A 24840-nucleotide genomic window follows, 5' to 3' on the forward strand; every position below is an offset into this window, starting at 1 on the left:
AACCCAAATTCCATTTCTCATGCAGACTGCAGGCGACATTTGGACATAAAACTCAGACCTTTCCAGGGACTGTTGCAGAAACTTTACAAATAGAGTTTCTGCTGTTTCTGCTGCACAGTGTTTAACTTTGTCCAAATAAAAATTTGACATGTTATCAAAATGCTTATAAGAACATAGAGCCTTCTACTTTCAGACTGTTGTGTACACTTTCTGCCAAAGACTTTCCCAGATTTTAATACTGTGTTTACATTCACTGGCTTGGTATGATTATATTAGCATACTAATATACTATATTGAACTATATGATTAATCAATTTGAAGAAAGCTTTCGAGTCCTAATAGGACATGGAGAAAAGGACAATGTTGTTGAGCTTTTGGTAGCTTAAACAGTGGCTTTTATGTGTAAACAGTTTTAGAAGATTTGATTTTTAGGCTGCAGTTGTCAGATTTAAGGTTGGACTTTTGGATTTGACTGGAATATTCATTTGTATTTATGAGTTGGGTTTTTTTTGCCAGAATTTTAAGTAGGTGGATCAAAAATAACTTTGATTAATTGCATTGTTTCATTTGATTAATCATTTATTAAAAAACAACCACAAAAGGACCCCAACAAAACAAAAGCAAGAGCCACTTTGAGAACATAAACTGCTGCCAAGGCAGCTCACCATCCATCCATCCATCCATCCATCCATCCATCCATCCATCCATCCATCCATCCATCCATCCATCCATCCATCCATCCATCCATCCATCCTCTTCTGTTGGTGGAATAATATTTTGTTTTTGTATATGCTCTTCATCTTTGTTAGTTTTTTAACAAGTTTGCATTTGTTTTTATTGCACTACAAAGTGCAGGATTTTGTTTTCCCTGTTGAAATGCATTTTGAAATACTTGACATAATTTTGAATATAATTATTTTGTATTATTTGTCATTTATACAGTTTGTCTTACTCTTGACAATACTTTCTTTATAGATGTATATCGCATCTTAAGGTCACCGCATGGTTCGAAAGATAGAAGACATTTTAAAGTTTGAAAGTTTGACCTTTTTTGACCTTGAAAAAGACGACAGAGGCCCAAACTAAATTTAGAATCCCCCCTTTTCCTTCCCTGTATGCTGAAAACATTATCAGCACAAACAACTGCAGTTTGAATATATAGCTCTATATAGCCTTGTTATCCCTTTGACCTTCAGAATAATCTACTGGCCTTGAGAGAGAGGTCAGAGGTCAAACATGACATAATATTTTAATCTCTATGCAAAACTTTCTACATGTTGCCAAGACATGCAACACACAAACACTACTAAAAATATAACCTCCGTCACAGAGTTAACAAAACAAAAAGTTTATAATAATCTTAGATCTAGAACAATGAAAATAAATAGTTACACCTAAGTCATCTAGTTATGACGTCAAAATTGTGAAAAAAAGGAAATAAGAGAAGGCACACAGTGCTTCTCATAGGCTTTGTTAGTACCTCAAGTGATTCAGAAAAGCGATAATGATGCAGTGAAGCTTGTTTTCAGGTCTTGATCAGAACGGCAGTGGATGCTAACAGTTCCAGGAACTCCCAGAGGTGGATCTTCCATTGCACTGCTGTGGGAATAGGTGTTGAGAGAAACTGCCTCTTTGGGACTGGGGATGCACAGTAACAGAAGAAAATCATGCAAACATAACTGGTGTTTTGTTTGCATGCACCTCAACATTATTATATGGTTTTAGAGTTGTAACAATCTATAATCTACTGAGACAAATGCAAAAATCACAGAGAAAGAAAGAGAAATAATCACTTTCAGTTCCAGAGGTGAAAACACACGAAATGTGCTCAAATATGGCTCAGAAATAATTTTGTCATCATTAAAGCTCAACATCTGCGAGAACTCAGATTATCCAATGCCATCAGATTATCCAATTCCATCACCATCCCTATTTCATTATGTTCTGAGGGCAGCAGAGGAAAAACAGAAACACAGTCTCCCCTGTTAGCCACCTTGTTTCTGCTGACTGAGACAAACATTAGAAGTCAGCTCAAATCTCACACAATTGCCTTATTTTCTCATCTATCCCTGCGACCAGTAACACTGTAAGATCAACAGGAGGAGTGCATTTCCCCAAGGTCAGGATTGAGTTTTTTTTTAATCTGTGTGATGGAAGTGACTATGGTAACAGGTCCCTTGAGAAGATCCTGTTGAGAGATGGCTGCATCACGCTGGCTCCCAGCCTGCTTGTTAGAACTGCCAAAGAGACACCTGCAAGCAAAGAGTTGTGTTGTTAAAACGAACAGTTGACAGATTTAATCAATTTCTCTCATCAAAATCATCCTGACATCCAATTTTCTAGTTAGCAGTCGGTTTACTCTACATTGCCCATACCTTTTAAATCAACAGGCTTCCAAGGCGAACTGACCAGGATACCTTCCTCTGCCTTTAAGAGCTCTTGTCTCCACACCCAGTGATCATCTGTCAGACTGGTGTTAAAGAGCCATTACAAACACTGTCTTGACCTTTTTAAAAATAGAAACAGACATTAGAGACACTACTATTTTTTTTCAGAGTAGATTCTGTTCTGACACTTTGTAGTGTTACAGAATAATGGTACAAAATAAACAATACAGCCGCAAAATATAAAAACACACATTGTCAACAATAAATGCTTGAGCTTGTGCAGTAAGCTGCTTTACCTTGACTTCTGCTTTGTTCAAAATGGTTACAGTTCCCAGTGATTCAAATTCAACTCTAACAACATGTGAAAACCTCCGTCAGTCGATATGTAGAAAGTTATTTTAAATTCAACGCAATTTTCAGCTAATGGATGGTAGAATAGGTAACAACTCTAAGGCACCGCTCTCAGTCCTGCTGCTCCATTAATGCCGCTGAGCTATGGAGGAATGGATGCTTTGACTGGGAAATAGGGTTTATCTTTCTAAAAGGGGCTCTTTTGATGACAGCTTGGTGCATACATGCTGCACTTCCTTCTCAATGTAGGAAGTTTGCTCCATTTTAATATACAAACCCATTCGGGCCTAAATGCCAGATAGCTCTGTGCTATGAAAGAGTATAAATAATGAAGACTGCAGTCTTTACAAGTTAAAAAAGACCCACAGTGCTATTACATAACAGTGGAATGAGTTATGAGGATAACAAATTAGCCAGAGTACAGTAACATCCTGGAGTAATCAGCTGAGGTACCCTAACACAAAATCAGATTTACGCTCATATTTGTCCTCTAAATGTAACCTCAGCTTTTTTCGCATCTATAAATGTCCTCTTGTTTCCCTTGGCAACTTCACCTCATCTGAACATCGCAGCTTCTTGGTTACTGCCAAGGTCCCCTCTTGCTTGTATCTTGGTTTAAGACTTGCAAAAATTCCTCATGTAACTTACAGGACAATCCTTCCCCTTTTAACACGAATCGCTCTCTCTTCTGCACCTCATCGAGTGTTTCTAATACACAAACTTTTAAAATCGTATTTAGTGTGATGGTTGTTTCTAAACTCTTGTGATGTCTGCCATCCGCACTGTTTAAATACAAACAGTTGTCAGAAGTTTATCCACACTCACCAGGAGTAGGAGTGTCAGGGTAGTTTGAGACGTTTAATGAGTTCTTTGAACACTTCTTTTTGTTACAGCATATATCTTTAAATACTTCCACGATAACTCTGGTTGGATATTTAACCACTTTTCTTGGCAGCATTGGTAAAACTCATTTAAAATGTTTGGTTTCCTGGCACAGATCCAGTTTTTAAGCAAGTTTTCAATAGAGTTGAGGTCAGGACGTTGGGAACAGAAGCTTAACGTTAGCCTTAATGTTTACCCATGTCAAACACAGTTTTCGTGTGTGTTTGGGTTCATTGTCCAGTTGAAAAAACTGTGTACGAGTCTTAACCGTTGTTGTTGGTTTGAGATAAAGCTGAAGATTTTGGTGGTCTTCCTTCTTCATTATTCCATCCATGTACCACCATCAGACTTGACACTGATAAGTCAAGTCAAGTCAAGTCAAGTTTATTTATAGAGCACATTTAAAAACAACCAAGGCTGACCAAAGTGCTGTACAGTAAATACAGATAAAAATACAATAGAACACAATTTCGTAAAACACCTCGCTGATCAAATAAAAAATAAATAAACAAATAAATTAAACCTTTCTAAAAGCCAATGAAAAGAGGTGAGTTTTAAGAGCAGTTTTAAAAGTTTCTAGGCTTTTGGAGAATCTGACGTGAGGAGGTAAACTGTTCCACAGTCTGGGTGCAGCCACAGCAAACGCCCTCTCTCCCTTTGTCTTTAATTTATACCTGGGAACATCTAAAAGCATCAGATCGGCTGACCTCAAAGATCTCCTGGGGCGATAAGTACTAAGGAGTTCTGACAGGTAAGAAGGTGCAGTGCCATTTAAAACCTTAAAAGCCAGCAGTAAGATTTTAAAATCAATCCTAAAAGCAACTGGGAGCCAGTGGAGAGAGCAGAAAACCGGAGTGATGTGGTCTCTTTTTTTTGAACCGGTCAACAGGCGAGCGGCAGCGTTCTGCACCAGTTGAAGGCGATGTAGACAGGAACGATCTAGGCCAGCATAGAGGGAATTACAGTAGTCCAGCCGTGAAGTAATAAAAGCATGGACCACTCTTTCTAGATCGTTCCTGCAAAGGTAAGACTTGACTTTGGCTAAAATCCGTAAATGATAAAAAGATCCCTTAACTACAGAGCTGATTTGTTTATCAAGTTTAAAAGCATTGTCAAAAAATAACTCCAAGACTCTTAATGGAAGAAGTGCAATCGGAGGTTAGGGGTCCCAAAAAGTCAAGAGAGAAGTTGGGATCTTTAGGAAGCCCAAACACAATGACTTCAGTTTTGCTTTCATTAAGGTGTAAGAAGTTAAGAGTCATCCAAGTCTTAATGTCAGACAAGCAGGAGAGTAGCGGCTGCAAAGAAACATTGCAGTTCAACCTCAGAGGGAGGTAGATCTGAATATCATCGGCAAAGATGTGGAAGGACACATTATGTTTACGGAGCACATCGCCCAGAGGGAGCAAGTACAGAATAAACAACAGGGGGCCTAGTATGGACCCCTGAGGTACGCCACAGGTTAAAGGAGCTCTGGGAAATGACAGTTCACCAAGGTGAACAGAAAAACTCCTATTATTCAAATAGGACTGGAAAAACTTTAAGACAGTGCCCTTTAAACCGACACAATGTTGAAGGCGGGCTAGCAGTATGTTGTGATCTACAGTGTCGAAGGCTGCTGTCAGGTCCAAGGTTACTAAGACAGCAGCACAACCAGAGTCAACAGTTAAAAGCAAATCATTAAAAACTCTCAGTAGGGCGGTTTCTGTGCTATGCCGAGCTCTAAAACCAGACTGGAACTTCTCATAGAGATTGTTGTTGTCAAGAAATAGCTGGAGCTGCGTGAGGGCGGCTCGTTCCAGTACTTTGGACAGAAAAGGGAGGTTGGAAATGGGCCTATAGTTAGAGAGTAGGGATGGATCTAGATTAGGCTTTTTAAGGAGAGGTTGAACAACAGCGTGCTTGAAGGGTGTTGGAAAGCAACCAGAACTGAGGCAGGCATTGATCAGGACCAGAAGGAAAGGTCCGACTGAGTCCAGAACCTGCTTCAGAAGCCGAGAGGGGTTAGCATCGGTGGAACAGTTGGTAGTCTTAACCTTGCAGACTATTTCATGCAGCTGAGAGAGAGAGATTGGTTCGAACTGATTAAAGGCAGAATGGCACAAAGAAAAAACACAGGGATTGGAAGGTGGAGATGGAATGACAGACTGCAGGGAGGAAATCTTGTTTACAAAGAACTTTAGAAAGTCATTACAGAGGGTGGCAGAAGGTGTGAGGCTGGTGGATATGCAAGGATTAACAATGGAATTTAAAACACGAAACAGAGTCTGAGGTTTATGGACACTACTGCTAACCAGGTTTGATATGTAGGAGGACTTGGCCTCTTTAACGGCTTTCTGATAGGTTAAAAGAGAGTCTCTGAGGATATTAAAAGAAATGTGCAGCTTGTCCTTTTTCCATTTTCTCTCAGCACACCTACAGGTGCGCCTGAGAGCACGAACAGAGTCTGTAATCCAGATAATGATAATGTTCTTAGGTTTGAAAGCGTTACCTTTACTCTTCCAAGGATACCTCTTGTCTTTGCTGCCAAATAGTTTTTTTTGTCTTGTGTGACCATAAAACATTTCTCCAGAAGGCATTTGGGTTGTCTGTGTGTGCAACTGCAAATTTCAGTTGACCCTGAAGGTGTTGATTTTGAAACAGGGGTTTATTTCTTGGTCCATACACTCTCAGTCCATGACTCTCCAAACCGGCTTCACTGTGGACACTGGTGTTCCAGTAGTTTCCAGTTCACAGCAGGCTTTACTGAATTATTTATACTTACATACAATTGTTTAAATGGATGATTTTGGCTCCAAGAGACCTTCCCAACATGTGCAAATACATCATTCTGTCCCTCTATGTTTTTTTTAAGCTCTTCACTGGGTTCCTTGGGCTTTTCCATTGTTCTAACTATAGGTCAGCCTGATGAGTGCTGTCAAACAAATCCTGGCAAAGAGAAACTACCAGTCGTAGTCAATCATGATCATTAATGTGAAGCTAATAGTCCTCAGCCTTGTCAAGTTAAAAGACACTGCAGAACCTTCAGCACCACTTATTAAAAGATTTAACTGAGTTTATGTCTGTATTTGAGCCTGTATGTATATTTTTGATTCTGTGGAGATTAGATTAGAGAAATCCAAAATAAATTCAAACTGTGCACCCAAATCATGTTTTTTTAAACTACCAAAAAGGTGTGCTGTACAGTCATTCCACCAATCATTCCAAAAGTTTAAAGAAATCATTAAAAGCCCCATTCATGCCCATGATGAGGGTATAAAAACATCTGACCACAACTGTACGCAAAACTCAGATATCCTCCATTTCAAAGGTGAAGATTATTGTGCACCAAATGGAGCAAATTATTTGTGAGATGTGAGAATAATAATAATAATAATAAGGCCTAAATATCCTTAACAGTCAGCTTTTTCAAAGTGTGTTTTTGCTGGCAACTTAAATTAACAAGACAAAAGCAGAACACACAAACTGAAGAAAATCTAGCTAAATGTAGGTTTTGTGTGTGTGTGTGTATGTGTTAAACGACTTAACACCGGGCTGACCTATAGATCATTCAAGCATGACAAAGGCACCCTTACTTGACTTTTGTGTCTACATGTAACAGACAACGTAGCAATGAACCAATTTTAAACTGTATTTTGTGTCTAAGAGCCATGTTCTTAAGAAATAGGGAAAAAAACCAGTGAAGACCTAACTCATGACCCGAGAGATGCATCTGGCCCTTCAGCTGACCCATCTACTGTTTTCCTCATGCCTCATCAGAAATGGTCTCAGTGGAAGGTTGGCTGTCAAGAAGCCATTCTCAAGGGAGGGAAACAGAGAAAATGAAAAGGCATAATTATACCAAATTAACCTCAACACCTCAACATTATCAAAGCAGTGTGGGAGCATCTTGCCAGAGAACAGAACCAAAAGGTAGAAGCATCTAAAAGAAGAGCTTTGAATTTCCTTCAAGAAGCCTGGACAACTATTTCTGAAGATTGTGTAAAGAAATTTCAAGAAAGCTGCCCAAGAGAGTTCAGGGTGCATTGAAAAATAAAGGTAGTCGTACCAAATATTGACTTTCAACCTAGTTAGAGCTTTACAATCTCTGTTTCAGCCTCGTACAATGTATTTCCACATATAGGCTTGCACATTTTTCACTAAATTGCTACACCTTTGCTCATTTCCCTAGCTAAATACAAAGAAATGAGGCGTGGCTCATAACATTAGGGCAGTACTAGATTGAGCGCGTTTGGCTCCTGCCAATCAGACCATTACTTACAACCATCATTGTTCATGTATCATTATGCATCTTAATAATGACACACAAAGATAATTGTCCTTAAAATGTTTAAAATGCCCACTTACTTATTGTGTGTACTGTAGACTCTATCTATCTAAACACCTTTTTAATGTTCATAGTCACTAAACATGCCAGATAAAGCATTAAATAAATGAATAAGGAAACAACACAAACCACTGACACTCAAAATAACATGATGATATCACATTTGTTGTTCACCTACTTGTTGCATTTTATTCTGGTACAAACAGTACAAGGTGATGTTTTATTCTCGCAGTTGCACTGACTCCTGAAATGTGTACCGAAGGTTAAAATAAAAATATAGCAGAACAGAACGGATCACTGGTTAAACAGGGGATAAAATAGCTGAAAATATCGATTATCTTGTTGGCTCTGCAGGAACCAATCAATTGCATGATCATGAACAGGGCTGTACATTCGGGGGAAACTCTGGCTTAATGTGCATATCTATGTAGCTGTATTGTCCCAACCATATAGAGTAAAGCAATACAGACAACTACAAGAGGCTAAAAATGGAAAGTGCATTCACGATAAGAGAATGTGTTCATTATGAGAATTCTCAGTGAACAGGAAACTCCCAGAGAGATGGTTATGAAAGGGCGTGATTTGAGTGTGGGCTTTATTTTTGGCCATGCGCTTCATTAAGAAGCGATGCGTGTGCTCGTATCGCTTCTGGGTAAAGTTTCGAAGAGCCTGTGGGGAGTAAGGCTGAAAAAGGGCAGTGCCGGGGTCAAGAGATGCTTGGTATGAGAGTGACCACTGTAGCATTAATAATAGCAGCTCTCATATTGACTGCTCCATTTGACTCCTTCTCATCCTTTGGGTGAATACGCAGTAAAGGCACTTCTTGCTTTGCCCCAAAGCCAAACGGCTTCATTTACATTTCACCCTGCTGTATTTGTAACAGATGTTTCTGAGTGTTAACAATACTGCAAGAGAGCATTGAAACCATGGGTGATCTTTGTGCTTTTTGTGATTTAGTAAAGCAATGAATCCATTAAACACTCGAAATTTGATGAACTCCCCAGCGGATCTTAGGAAGAGTACATAAACCTCTGTGAGACGGAAAATTCAAAACATAATAAGTTAAAGCAGCAAAGAGAAGACTCTTGATGTGTCAGTAATGTGACGACTTGACTGAAGAATTATTCATTACTCTCGGGACATGAACAGGTTAAGCTAGAGTTTTTATGAATCCTTATTACGCTGTAACAGAATTCATTTCTTAGAGTCATTTTATGTCTTCAAAGGGAGACACCAAGATGTCTTTTTTTCATGCATGCTTTTTAAAGACTGTGTTTTTACTGCTCTACAAGAGACTGACACTGAAAAGGGGTGATGGGGAAATTAAAGACGCAGACTGTGGATCATCATCATGCATGGGGACAGTTTGTGTAACTGGCTGTCTATATTCACTGCATAAAGGCTATCTTTATACAATGGAGGGTACCTGAATCCTCACTGGGGCCAGTTTCATTACTCTTATCACTAATAAATACTTTGGGTTATAATTTCTTTTTTAAAAGATGAATTCATTATAATGTGTGCACGATTCGTCTTTTGCCCTATTAGTCACAATGTGGGTGCACCAGAGAGGTTTTAGAGATGACGTCTAAACAAGATGCATGATTTTGCATTTTACACATAAATTCAGGAGAAAGAACTGACAGGAAGTTAAATGTACACGTTAATATCAGCTGGTGAGTGGGCCCATATCCTGTATGCTTAGGTCCATAATTTGATGGACAAAGACACAGTTTTTGTACTTTTGGACAGATTTTAAAACATTTTCAAAACATGAGTTAAATGCTTTAAATGCTTTAAATCAAATGGCTGTCCGTGGTGATGTAAGTGTTAACAAATATTTAGCATTAACGGTTTAGGAATTGCAGGCATTTTTATACACAGCTCCTAATTTTTGGAAGCTCAAAATCAGTTGGACAAATTAGGATAATTTTAACTATAAGGATTGTTTTTAATAGTTGGATGAAAATCTTTTCTGCCTGAAGTTTGGCACCCATGGATATCACCAAATGCTGCGTTTCCTTTCTTGAAATTCTCTACTCAACCTTTACTGCAGCCATCTGCAGCTGCTGCGTGCTTGTGGGTCTCTCTGTTTTCTGTTTTGTCTTCAGTGACTGAAAAGTATGCTCTGTTGGACTGAGATCAGGCGACGGACTTGGTAATTGAAAAATATCCCATTTCTTTACCATGAGCTTTTTACCATTAGCTTTTGCAGCATGCTTTGGGTTGTTATCCATTTACACTGTGAAGCGCTGTCTTATCAGTTTTGCAGCATTTGGCTGAATTTGTGCAGAGTTTAACCCTTCACTTCACAATTCATCCTATAGCAGCAGTCACATCATCAATAAAAACTAGTACTGGTAGCTCTGCAACAGACTGGCAACCTGTACAGGGTGTACCCTGCCTTTCTGGATTAGGCTTCTGCCCCACAGTGACCCTGAATTGGATAAACAGAAGGAAATGGGTGGATGCAAGTTAATCTTGGTTTCTTGTATCCAGTTTCAGAACTGTGTCTGCTTCATTTGTCATAAAATACCAAACAAACAGGCCTCACATGGCCCTCGAACTGCACTTTAGTTAACTGTCCAATTAATTGTAAAACCTTGGATTCAAGTTGAAAGTCTTCACATTTATCGTGTCTTGATTGTTTGATTTGAAATTCACTGTGGTGTACTAAGGAAAAACTACAAATAATTGTGTCTATGTTCAACAAATTATAGATTTAACTGTGTCTTTCTCCCCCCACTCTCTTGATTTCTCCCCAGCTCTCAGGGGCTGGTGTGATTGGGGTTTCCAGTAGGTGTGGCCAGGGGCTGCAGCAGCTGGGTCATCACACCTGTGTATCACTGCCTAATCGACCTGCTTTTGCTCAGCTTGTTTTTGTGGAAATGCTGGGGTTCTGACAGTCTAAATGTTTTCAATATTTGCTTTCTTTGTGTGTGACACTTACCTCCTCTCGCAGGAATCCTCTGGTTTGCTGCCCTCCACTTTTCTGTTTTGCTGGAACTTCATCTTGTGGTCTTAGTTCACGTTGGATTTAGAGCTCTGTAACGTGCCCTTCCAGCGTGACTGACTGAAACAAGCTAGACACTGTAAGCTCTCAGTTAACTTACCAGACTGTCCACTCCTCCACATCCAGACTGCAGTTGTACTGACTTTGTTGATCAACTCCGAATTTGTGAATAAAGTCTTTGAACTGTCCTGTGAGTCTGAGTCTGCCTTAGGCTCTTTATGTCATTCTGTAATCGGGACACATTTATTTATTCTGTGTAGTAGTTGTAAACCTGAAGTTGCCCAACACAGTGCGCTTTTGCTGTTTGAAACTAGTGAAGCACAAAAAAATGATTCTGGGCCTTTCAGCTGCCTTGTGCGTAGCTGTTGCAGCAGGGTACTCACTGGGCATATAGTTGGGTGCGAATTGCAGAGCAGAAGCTTGCCACAATTTGTTTACAATGAGAGTGTGTGTTTATGTGTAAATTTGTGCGTTTGTTTGAGTGAAGTCTTTGGATATGACTTGGTTCACAGCAGCTGTTCATTTTCTAGTGAACACTTCCTCCAAGCTGTGCCAAACACTGCTCACTCTCCATCTCTGATTGGTAGACATCTTGGCTGGAGGCATGCCGGGAAAGGGGGTGGTTTTAACACTGCTGCTAAAACGGAGACGCAAGTGGTCCCAGTCTGGCATTCCCTGAAAACTCTGACAATGACTTGGGTGAAAACACAATTTTCTAAATTGGAGTACAGAGGGAGATTATGTAAGAGTGTAATTTACTAGTGTATTATCTTTGACTTGTTAATTTCATTTAAGGGGAATTCTCTGCTCCCCCCCCAAATAAAATGATGGGAATATCTTGTTTTGTTGAGTGAGCAGAAAGTACACTAGAGCACTGACAAGTAAGTATTTATCATTCACAGTTAGCGAAGTACTCAGATTATCACTTCGGTTCTTTCATTCATTTCCAATCAAATCCAAAAGATATGTGTTTGTAACAAATTTCTGGCTCATTCATTTTAGAGTATACTCAATGCTCTTATTCCTTTCACCCAAGTATAGCATATGTTGGTGCAGATTGTTATTAAATAAATAGATTTTTTTGTACAAAGAGTTAAATTAACCTCCATTATAAATTATCTCTCAAAGTGATATTTTAGTTTGTATGATATAATATCATATGAATCCATCCCCATAAACCAGTCTCCAAATCCTAACACTCATTCATGTGATATTCACACTCCCCCATGTGTGAGCCTTTTAAAAGTGTACAGTGAAATCACGGACCATGAGTAAAACTGGAACCACTCCATTTATCTCTGTGCATCTTAAATCAAGTTATTTTTTCCCATCAGGAGAAAACAGGCTGTTAAAAACTCACAAGGGAGCCACTTCCTGCCGGGCCGCAGCCTGGGCAATCAAAAAGAAGTATTCTAATGATCCCTGACAAAATTGTCAGATGATATCCTCCAGGGTGCGATGATACTTTACATTACAGTAGACGGATCGATAGCAAAGATGACATGAGAGGCCTCTGCAGAGAGAGGAAGCTGGAAAGACTGCAGTGCTCTGACTCTCACTTGCGCTGTTTCCACAGCGAGCTCACTTGGCCTCACAGAACACGTGAGAATATGTTTTGTTAGCATAAATTCCCTAAGTTAATGCATGTGCCACTTATCTGAGGCGGTGGACTGGATCTACACGCAAGGACACCTGATAAGTGTGTCTCTACAGTAAATGTGTGTCAGCTGTAGTTGAAAAATTGAAAGTCACCTAAATATGAAATTCTCACAGTTAAGTTTTAAACAAGGATTTAGCAGATTCGCAATGTCAAGAACGTCACTCAGGAAACATTTTGTTTCGAAGTGGCCCACATCCCCGAGGAACCAGTTATCACAGACAACTGATAAGACCCGGGCGCCACAAAACTAGGCCATTAAAGTGGATTAATGCTGTAATTTAGAGGTGAACACACAACTTGGATAACATAAAAGGGCACAATTTTAAAATACAAAGGTATTTATTTTGAAAATGGAGGGATCAGTGAAGTGATTTAATGTGAAACATACCCCATATAAGCAAGAACTCACTATTCACCCCAGATTTATAAAATGAAAAACAAAAAATAGATTAAATACATGGAATAAGTGGTTCAGGTTTGATCTCAAATGAGTCACATACTCCTGCTGGTTCAATCACCCCGGTGCCTCCCTCCCCCATTTTCTTGTACTATAGTGACTCTGGTCTGTGTAACACCTGGGAATGGAGTCAGTGCTGTACTGAGCGACTAATGGCTCCTCTTCCAAACACTAACTTCTGCCATTTGTGCTGAGAGAGAATAATGCTGACAGACTGAAGAGTTATTAAGCGGTCTGAAGTATGGAAAACACATTTAACAAAAGACGATCAAACAACAAATGAACCGGTGGTTCCAAATCAAATTTAAAATATCTTGAGGCTGGGCTGAAATGATAAACTCGCAAGTGTCCGTGCACATACATGTCCTCTATCTCCAGAACCCCAGCTTGGTAAGGGCAAGGATAATGAACAATATCTCCTTCGCCTTTTGTCTGTGATGGAAAATCTATAAATCCTTAGAGATCAGCCATGAGGCAGTGGTAACAGTCGCTCCAAGCAACACTAACTGGGCCTCAGTCCTCAGGGATGAAGCAACAAAACAGAGCAAGTAAATGTGATTAAAAATAAATAAATAAAATCTCCTCATATACAATTTTGCCTTGACATTTCTGTCACTTCTTTTGGTATCTTTTGCAATCGTGGCTCGACTTCTGTTGCGCGTCTTTCCCCTCCTCCTCAGTTCAGTGTCTTAATCGGGGATCTGTTGCTTCACTGAGCTTCAAATGCTTAGATGACATGAAACAGGTGCACACGAGTGTCTACCGACCTATCCAAATGAGTACTGAACACCTGCGACTTTAGAGCTATTAAGCACAATTTCTCATTTAACACCCCATATAGGTGCACAGAGCTGCAGCAGCTTGCAGAAGTGAAGGCAAAGAAATGATTTGTTTGGAAGAAACCGCACAGAGGTAACGGACAGAAATGCTTTTCACCAGACTTTTTCACCTGCGACACACACACACATGCACTCATGTAATAAATAAATAGAATATCCTGCAACAGCCTGGGACAACAGTCTCTGCCGGATCAAAATTTTTTCCAAGCATCACCGATATGACGGCGCACAAACCACGTGTTTACGTAATGGAAAGCCAATCTTTCACTTTAACCCCTCCTACTCGTCTATTTCTAACAAGAGGGTCCGACGCCAAAGAAAAATGATGCAAATGTTCTTATACAGGCGCATCGTACTTTTGGAGATGCCAGTGGCGTTGTGCTGAAACGGCTTGAGGAGAACACCCCGAAAAGGGAGCAAACGCACACTCCAGGAATCACGGACACACACACACACACCAAGAACCCTGGCTTTAATAGAAACGTTGCAGCGTGGGGGCTCAAAGAAATGAAAACTGGGGTTGGTGCTGTCTGACCTCGCCAGGCAAGCAGGTTTGCAGGGGAAACGAACTGGACTTGATCCGGCAATGTGGTGTCTTGTTGGGGCTATCATTGCAGCAGTCTGTCCATAGGATGCATCCTCCCTTGGCTTTTGATGCTGTGCAGATCCACCCTCCTCTCCTCAGAGTGATGAACTAATAGGCAATGATTTTCTCCTCGGAAATCCACCGTGGTTTACTGTTTGCACGTTAGTTGTGTGTTTGTTTACTGGCGACCCGTCTCCTCCCGGTGCGACACATGCAATTTCCAGAGTATATTTTCTATTGTCGACTAGTTGAGGAGGCATTCTTTACACGCCAGAAGAAGAAAACACACCATTAGCACGAAGTGTGACAGACAGTGAATATTTTGTCACGTGAATGAAAGCGCACAGGACTTGGATATACCTATTTTTTTATGATACAATTGGTAGCCTTGCTCGGGAGAACTGATCCAATTGTGTTATTATGCAACCGCAAGGATCTCATCTATATCTGGGTGTTTAAGACACGGGATTGCTCTTCGCCCAAATCAATGTGGTTTCTTTGGAACATTTTCAGCAAAGGAACGCATATGCTGCAGTGTCTTTGTGGCAAGAGTCTTAAGAAAAACAAGAATCCAAGTGGTAAGCTCATCACCATTTATGCCTACTCCTCCGTTTCTCAGCGAACCGGCTTTATGCGTGCTTGTGTGCAGAGAGTTGAGTGTCTGCGTAATTCTGTTAATTTGGTCGTAACGATGATAGATCTGCAATCACATTTATGCAGCGAGTGGATCATGCAGAGGCTCCTGAAGGAGGGGAGGAGGGGGGACAACTTATTCTGTGCTGCTACTACATCGGCGAGCTCAGGTCTTTTTTTTTAGGAGGGGGGCACAGCACAGACACACAAAGCCCCCCCGCTGCATCACCACGGCACCATGATCTTCTAACTTTTTAAATAACGCTTGCTCCCCCCCACCTCTCTCTCTCTCACTCTCAGACACACACAGGGGCTCGATGGTATTTCAGAGGATCACATCCACGCACAGTTATTTATTTATTATTTCTTTTTCTTTCTTTCTTTTTTTCTGGACAACGTGATTCCCCCCTAACCAGATTATTCATCCTCGGGTTGACTGCAGCAGTGCCCCCCCCCCACTCCTCTGCATCACCACTTCTCTATTAAATGAGCTATACTCGCTGTGTTTTCAGCGAAACAGCCGGAGGAGACAGACTATTCTTTCATGTCTGTCACTCTACTGATGCAGACCAATACTCATCATGCGGGCCCTGCGAAAGCGTGATTTTTACACGAGCACCTGAGTTGCTCTTATGTTGACGAAGCCAGGCAGCTGAGATGCCAGTAGGGCATGTAGAAAGGGACTGGGATCCGCTGCACCGAAGCAAATCCTGCACTTGAGCAGTCGACATCGTTTCGATTTAGATTGTGCACTTTTTTTCTGGTACAAAAAAAAAAAAAAAAAAAAATCAGTACATAAGCCCTGAATTTAGGATCACAGTAACATCATATATATTTTTATATATCCTGCCAAAACAAATATAACAACGCAGAGGGCCAGTGTACCAGGAATGCTTATTTCAACAGGCTGTTGTAAAGCCCCAGGTAGACAGCATGTAGTGCGGGCTACTTGTTACCTCATGAAGCGGGTAGATGGGCTGAGTAGCAGCACAGTTTTTCGACACTGCAACTGCAGTATAGTAGATCATCACCATACTTTAGTGGGACAATCGCGCTTTGCAGACACTGCAGGAGTGATAACAAGACACTGTCTACTATCAATTACCAAGAAGAAGAAGTTATATTTTACAGCATTATGTCTCCACAAACCTAGCCAAGGTTTGTGTTGGTATAGCTCAAGATAGGGTGAAAACACAGTTAGCCTCAGTTTGTGCCTTCAGTTTGGCAATACGCATTTTTCTCATAGGCCCAGCTACAACAGCTAATTTGGAGGCATTACAAGATTTGCCAAAATATGTCAAAAAATATAATAATAATAAACATCTTTGGAACTATTTTCTCATGCTACAAACTCCAAGCAGGAAAGTAGGATAAATTCTTGCTGTATTTATGTTGTTCTGAAATATAAATATTTGTTAATGCATGTACGCCATCCATTTATTTTATGCTATACTGTATTATAATTGTTCTTACTCACATTTTTCCTGGCAAGCAGGAAGATTATGTCATCACCGGCCATAGGCATAACCTGGGTACCCCCCCCCCCCCCCCCAAAAAAAAAAAAACAACAACAAGGCAGAGTGTGACACTCTAAGTGGCTTTTACTTTGAAAAGATTTCTCTAAGCAATACTCATCTTCCATATTTCAGTATAAACAGTTGTTCTTGCATTAGAGGGAAGCTGTACAATATAAGGCCCTTTATAGTCAGTTAAAAATTTCTGGTGCTGATTAGACTCTAACTTATCTCTTCAGAGGTGCAGCATTTTCTACTAGTAGTTGGTGCTACATTTTAAATATGACAAATCAAAAGAACAAATTCTGCACCTCACTCATTTGTAAACACTGGTTCAGTTCTGCCCCTGGTTCCCATCTTCTCTTTTAGTTTAAGGAAATAAGCTGTAATTTCGAAAGACTTTTAAAAAAATGTGTTTTTTCGTAGTTAATGGAGTAGACATTTATTTTTTGTCCTCTAAGTGCTGTTATACAACCTCTGCATTTGAGTTTTGCTACTATCTACTTTTGATTAAATTAGAAAAAATAAGCTGTAACAAAGAGGTAAGACTTTAAAAAAAGAACAACCAATAAACAGCAAATATGTACAACAATGTCTCAGTAGAATTGTATGTATATAACTCTTACTAGCAAAAAATTACTAGCATAAAGGCTATACATTTTTTATGCTCCTATTCCTTGCTGATCATATTAAAAGCATAATATTGCGTTACAGTGGGCTCTGGAGTGATAACTGACTTTGGTCAGTAGAAAAGCCACTGCGAGACAGTAAGTTGTGTTTAACGCAATTCATCCAGTCAATCAAAGCTAAGACTTTGCCCTGACCACAAAATGGTCAGGACATGTGCTACAGCAAGTGATAGGACCAGTAGTTTACTGGGAAATGAAGTATCCGCACTGCCAGGCAAATCACACAACTGACTTGTTTCAACTCCAAAAGGTGTTTTAGAAATTCTCACACAAGTTGTTTAAGTGCCATTGTGATAGTGGGACAGCGAGTCCTCTGCGTGGCCCTGTGTCAGCAAAGTGTTACCTAAACTGTTCGCCAGGCCTGAGCTGCAAAGGCCTAGACTTAGTGCTACAGCTCTTTGGTTGTACTTTTAGTAACACAGCAGAATTGAGAGAACCAAGAAAGACCAAACCAAACAGACTGTATCACTATAGCTGCAGTTTTGTTACCGTATAAACACCAGTCTTATAATTCACGGATTGTATTCAGTTTCTCTTTATACACACACACACACACACACACACACACACACACACACACACACACACACACACACACAGGCTTAGTGACTGTACAGGACCAATTCATCTGGAGAGGTTTAAAGCAGAGTATGGATGGCACTTGATTTTATTCTAGCGTGGGTTAATAGTTCCCTATTAAAGGCAACATTTATTTTCTGTCACTGGGTGTGTGATAGCACAAAGTTACATGTGTGGAGAACTTGTCTTTAGGCCCTTGTAATTATGTACTAACTGGTTGTGAGCCCATTCACATAGGGTCTTCCCTTTTAAAAAATCTTTGAGTTCTGTGTGCATCCTCATTTTCCTTCACATTATCAAATTAAATTGCCTCTAAGCCTATAGGTCAGTGGCTTTGTATTCTTTGGTCAGCTGTACTGATGTGCATGGATACATATGGAGTATTTCTTGAAGTAGACCACATTCTTTAGTGTTGAAAGAAGATGAGAGGAATCCAGTGCCTGGTTCTCTAAAGCATCTCCTCTCTTCACAGTGGTCCAGATCAGGTTATGATAAAACATAGTGCGGTTCTGCATTCTGATGCAAGTGAAGGGTTGGGTTAAAGCTCCATAACACAACAGGATGAGTCACTTCCTTGTTGGATATGGCAGTTTGCCATCATGTAAAGCTACGCGTCCACTTTTAGCCTTTTTGCAAAACTGCCTTCGGGTAAAGTCACCAAGATTTTATACTCAGTGACCTGTTAACGTTCTTCCAGTTGTGCCTCTGTTTTCCAGCAAGATTGTTGTTTCATGTGGTGGCTTGTCCTTAGGGTTGGTGGTCTGGTACAACTGCTACTGTGGATCTACTCTCAATGTTCACTCTTGTGTAACAGTACGTGTACATGTCTTTGAGTGAGTGTACTTCATTAAGTAAATTAAAAGTGATGAAGCAGCTTAGTGGAAAGGACGTAGATATAGGACGTTTAACCCTGAGGCTTAAGTGGCAGTGACGGCTCTATAAATGCCCACACAGATGTCATTATAAAAGTTTGAGTGTCACTGAATGATGCACACAATAAACCATTTAATGAGGGTATTTGTAGTGTAGAGGGAAAAGTTATGTCATATGAACTGCGACAATCAATAAAGGCAGATATGCGAGTGGCGCTCTTTGACATATCTTGGGCTGAAATGATTGAAATGTAGACGGTAAATAGGCGGGTTGTTGAAAGAGCAGAATTGCTCTGGGTGTGTGAAGTCAGTGGGTGGCTTCTTCAAAGTGGCACAGTGGCTCACTGACAGCAGAGTGACACTACAGGTGAGGTCACATGACACCCAGGCCTCCAGGTGATGTTGGCTCATAGCATGTGAAGTGAAACTTTTCTCTGTTATCTGTGACATAGTCAGAAAGCTGGACCTAAGACTCATTTAATTTAAAATCGAATTACTATAACAAAAATAATTTCTCCTGGTTCTTTTCTATGATCTAAGATTATATTTATGAGCCAACCACGCTGACTATTAGAAGACTACAACCTTGTAGAGGTGCTTCGAACTGATAAACGTTCATGAACTGAGGGAATGTGAGATATTTTAATGTAGAGGCTTATAAACCACTGTGAATTTCAATTTACTGCGTCTCACATTACCTAAAATAATAAAAACCAAATAAGTGTCACTGTAATTAAACAAAAGGCAATTCTTTGGATGCTAGGAGCAATTTATTTGAAAATAAAAAAAGCTTCTTTATTCACAAAACGTGGCTACGCACGTTTGATTTTTACAGATTTTACACCAGATGCCCTTCCTGACAAAACTCCAAAAGGATTGTTTCTCCTTGAGTATGGAAGCAGGGATCTTCTGCCTGTTAGGAAAATGTGTAAACCACTACACCATGGAGCCACTAGCAATATGTAAAGCAGGACTTTGCAAGTTTACTTTACATTTATGTGCCAATAAATTCTACCTGACAGCATTGTGAGTAGGCCTTTAATACCTTTTAAGATCAAGCGCTACCTCTGTATCAGCATCTTGAATGATAAAGTGGATTTCCTGTGAATGTATTGTCTGTCATGTTACAGTAAGTTTATGAGTCTGTCTGTGAAACCCATACAAATGCAACTATACACTGTTGTTGTTACTGTCCTGCTGTTCGTTTGGTGTCAGTTTCTGGTGTTGGTGTCTCTTTTGCATGCAGTTCTTATCTCAGAGCAATTTATCGAAAAAAATGTACTGTTTCCCCCCAAAAATCACATTTTTTTGAGAATTTAAAAAGAGGGTCGATAATTATTTGTACAGTTAAAAGATACTTGTTCCATTTGTCTTACGTACTTGCGCTAGTTTAATTTGTGGTAACTAGGAAAATGCAGTGTAATTAAAGGGGACGGGCAAGATTCAAAGACAGACTCCTACAATTAGAGTAATAGCAGGGCTGGCTAAAAATAACTTCCTCCAACTACCGTTCCACGTTGCTAGGTTTCAGACAGAAACATTTCAGTAAGTTTGTAAATGGCTAAACTGCAGTAGTTACACACACACACCCTGAAAGATCACAGCAAAGATGTAAAAAAACAGGATTTACAGTTAAATATGTATCGCTTTTCGAGTAACCTTCACACTTTTAAACTGACAGCATTTACTAAATCTTTTAAACTGTGAGTCACATTGATGAAACCTTTGTTTCTAAAAATATCTCAAGAGCATACATGTCCTTAGAATGGAAGTGAATATGCACAGAAGGGATAAACGTGTTTTGTTTTTATTTGATAAAACCATTTGGATTCTTGGAGATTCTTGGTCAAGGACTGTTTTTCTTCTCATGACAGAACTCTGTGATTATGGTCATGCTTTGTTGTCATTTAGAAAGAGACGTGAAATTAGGTGTTGCTGCAGTTAATATGTCAAAGATCAACACGACAGATTTTTTTCACTTTCATCTGCTTGGGCAATGGCACGATCAGTTTCCCCTGTGAATTAATTTGGGCTCCGTCTCTCTTGGTTTTCAAGAATGTGACCTGAAGAGGTGATAAGAATCAAGTTCCTGGCTACTATTCTACCTCCCTCTGCGTGCAATCAAGTTTACAGAGAAATCTCATGAGTGGGCAAATATATAAATCTAAATATGGTGTTTCTATACAGACAAAGACAGAAGCACAACAAGAAGAGAAGTGTTAGCTTCATGTTAATGTCTGTAAGGAAAAAAAATAAAATGAATGAAATAAAATATATCATGTTTACCATTTACATCTAATTAATAGTGTATTAGTGTGAATTTGTATTAAATTCTATTCTATTTATATAGCTCCGATTCACAACAACAGTTGACTCAAAGCACTTTATTTTTTTAGAGAAAACCTCAACAATCAGACAACCCCCTATAAGCAAGCATTTGGCAACAGTGGTAAGGAAAAACTCCTTTTGAGAGGAAGAAACCTCCAACAGAACCAAGCTCAGGGAGGGATCTGCTAAACCACTTTATTCAGCGCTCAACTTAAAGCATATACTGTTTTTAAGGATGGATCAAATATCAAATATCCTGTGAAAGTATTGCTTATAGGAATACACTCATAGATACACTATGGAAAAAAACGACTGAGGCACAATTCTTAATCTTTCAAATCATGTGTTTTCAGTTTCATTGTTACAGGTGTATAAAAGCAAGAACCTAGCCATCCAGACTGGCTTTACAAATATTTGTAAAGAGAATGGGTCATTCTACAGAGTTCATTGAATTCAAATGCGGTGCAACCCTGGCGATTTGTCACTTTCCTCCTATAGTCCACCATCCACTGTAAGTTGTGTTATTGCAAAGTGGCAGTGTATAGGGTGTGCCACTGCAAGGACAACATGGAAAAGCCAAGAATAATATGGTATAAAAAGAAATTAATTAAATGTAATTTATGTTGGGAAAATAAATGAGTATTTGCTGATGCCGTCCTGCTTATTTTTCCAATATCACAGGTTTCCTTTCGTTGTATTGTAAATTTAAAAAAAAAATCTTCTAAGGGGCATGCTATAAAAATGCAGCATTTTCCTAGCATTATATTACAAAAAATACCTCCTCACCACTAAACAGCAAACAAAGAAATCTAGTCGTTAGCAACTAGCTAACTAGCTAGCAAACTACCAGCTAGAAAGATGGATATTTCCTCGAGGAATTAGTGGAGATCAACCCAGAGATACAAATATATGAGCAAAGTGAGGATAGCAGTAGCATTTTAGATCTTGTGTTTGACCTTACCTGCCTGATCTTTAAATTTAAGTTGACAAAAATGATCCATTGTCTGTCAGCTAATCAGCTAATGTCTGTTAAATATCTCACACTCATTTTTAGATTAGATAATATCACAATGAAATTATTACTCCTTTTTTTTAATATAGGCAAAGCATGAGATGGTTTTGTGTCTAGCTAATAGTATTAGGCTTTGCTTTCTGTACCTTGCATTTTAAGCCATTAGAGGTAATATTGCCCTTTTTGAATAAATCTGCTTTAAAAGGTTATATCTGTCTTTTGTAAACGGTCTAGTGCTTCTTTCATTTTCAAATAAACATCCCAAGAGTCAAGAGAGTCAACTGTATAAAGCACAATGAATATTTAAATGCCAAATAAATATCCTCAGGATGGGTTGCAGGTAAAATGCGAGCGAGAAGTGACGATTAGTTGATTGCTTTGTAATCTGAGTCATAGATACAGTTAGCTACCTGTGGTGTGAAATGTTGCTGTGAGGAATATGTGGCTAAATGTGAATTACAGTTTGATTACCATGGATGATGTCAGTTAAGCAAAATTAGACAGCTTTGTGATGAAGTGTTCTGCATTTTTTTTATTAGGCTGTCAACATGCAATATAAATAAGCATAACCAACACAATGACAACAAGAAAAGACGACTGGAAACAAATGCTCACAATCATTTCCCAATTCCTTTTCCCACACTTTCTGACAGAAACTACACTGTCACTCTTTTGAGGTATTTATGATACAGAGTGGTGAAATTGTCAGTTGTGCATGTGTACTGACGTGGACTTGTCAGATTTGAAGAAATAACTTTAGAGAGTGTAAGAAATTGTTCCTCAGTTGTCAGTTTTATGAACTTCTTTATTTTCAATCAGTTCATTTTTGAGTCCCTTGAAGTCATTGAAATTTCTGTTTAGGTTATCAGTAATAACATAGGCCGGCAATCCGATTGTTAAGTGATGACGTGACGAATCCTACTTCCGGGCCTAAAGTAGTCTGCGTTTAATATGGCTTTTGTGTTGTTAACATGTTTAATGTTATGTATTTTCTTCTATTTAATCTCAAAAAGCTCCTAAAACAGTCAGTGATCACTGTTGATCTCCCTCGGCTTTTATTACCGCTAATCATTTATTTAAGCTCAGTTTTTAAAACCTTAGGATGTAACTACAGCCCAGCCCATGCAGCAGTATATGAATGACTAACCTCGTATTGTGGATGGATTATCTCAGTTGTTCTCCTGGCTGAAGTTTGGTCCTTTTACAGCATCCTGCCATGCGATTATATTTGTTCCTGACCACCGAGAACACTCACGTTAACTTTTATCGAGTGGAAAAAAAGTTAGCTTGTTTATATTATGCTAACATAGCTGTGTCGCTAGCGGTCACGTAGCACATCATTATATACCAGCTAGCCCAACTTCAGTAACCCTACAAACCTCACTGCTGTTTAGTTTCCTGTCTTCATTTATGCTGGAAGTGATAGCAGAGCTGTACGTTTTAATTTGTTTCCAAAACCCCGCAGTCAGGACATGCTATATTGTATTTAGATAGAAGCTAGCGAGCTAACTCCCTGCTAACTTCTAACTCCGTTAAATGTCATAAATTCCGTTTTCTTGGATGCCTGGATGTTAAACTCAATTGTTACACCTGGTAGAGCAGAACGCTGATCATTTTATTAAAGATGAAAGACTTTAGACAGTTTTTCAACTCTCAGTAATGCCATAGTGATCGTTTGATATATGGACCTGCAGTGGAGTTTAGGTCCAGACACGGCTAGTGACGTCAGACTGAACAACCGGATAGTATCAATCACAAGAGACCCATTAAATGAAATTAGAGTATAATTACTTTATGATGAGTCATGACAGTACCATATATGGATTACAAATGGCACTTTCCAAACAAAAAAAGACACTGTGCTCACTTTGTTAGATGATATTGCCTGCAAAGGTTGCATGACTTCATCTATTATTTTAAAACCTCAAACCGAGCATCTTGGTATTGCCGTCTTATTGTTGTTGCTTGGCAAGCTGCATCTGTAAATTTATTGATATACTAAACTGGGTGAAAACTTTGATTAATGAAAAATGACTGAAAACAAAATGTTTTCACTGGGGAAACTGAACAGGTCTAGAGACCAGTTAGTGACCACCTGGAAACCATTGTTAATGAACAACAAATGCATGTTCCCTGATCAGTTGCGAGTGGCTGGTTCAGGTCTCTGCCAGTTGCTATGAAATCAGTTGCTAAAGACCAATTCAATCAGGCCTATGAACTGGTCTGTGACACATGGCGACTGCTGGTTGCTATGGAATATATGTGTAAATTCCACAACCAGTTGCAAGTGGTTGCTGGAGGTTTCTGAGAGTTGCTGCAATGAAATCGACAGATTCTGACCTGTCTACAAATACTAGCAAACTACTCTCTGAGGGGTAGTGAGAGTGAGTGAAAAGTGTGAAGCAATGCCCCTTTTGAGATGTTTAGGTTACAGTGATGAGGCAGACAGTGATCTCCACCAACAACATTCTCCAACTTCCAGCAACCACTTGCTAACTTGATGGGAAATACATATTTTTTCTTTGCAACTGCTGGTTCTTACTAACAGGTCTTTAGACCAGTGTGCCTGAGGCCTTAGATACTGCTGAAGCCAGAATAAGACAAAGCGGTACCCATGAGTTCCTCAGAGTGACCGAGCCCCCACTATTGCATGACATCAACCCACAATTTCAAAACATGAGTTAAAAAAAATACCTCACAAAAGGAAAAAT

At 39.5% G+C, this 24840-nt stretch overlaps 1 protein-coding gene and 1 long non-coding RNA gene across 2 annotated transcripts in view; one reads left to right on the top strand and one right to left on the bottom strand.

Annotated features, from left to right (window-relative positions):
* Positions 1 to 1485: 1485 nt before the first annotated feature.
* LOC146690529 (uncharacterized) lies at positions 1486 to 23378 on the bottom strand. The gene is made up of 3 exons (XR_014915827.1): positions 23277 to 23378; positions 2376 to 2506; positions 1486 to 2252 (listed from the first exon to the last, which is right to left on the bottom strand). It is a non-coding gene; the product is annotated as an uncharacterized LOC146690529 (long non-coding RNA).
* The window catches only part of fgf14 (fibroblast growth factor 14), a 117243-nt gene continuing 106607 nt past the window's right edge, over positions 14205 to 24840 (top strand). Inside the window, exon 1 of the mRNA XM_085435655.1 lies at positions 14205 to 15080. Within this exon, the coding sequence (XP_085291781.1) occupies positions 14873 to 15080 (208 nt within the window). The 5' untranslated portion in view covers positions 14205 to 14872. The remainder of the gene's footprint in view (positions 15081 to 24840) is intronic.

Source organism: Copadichromis virginalis, linkage group LG16 (assembly GCF_057382275.1).
Source record: "Copadichromis virginalis isolate Kocher_CV1m ecotype Utaka linkage group LG16, C_Virginalis_male_GT1.1, whole genome shotgun sequence".
NCBI classification, from domain to species: Eukaryota; Metazoa; Chordata; class Actinopteri; order Cichliformes; family Cichlidae; genus Copadichromis; species Copadichromis virginalis.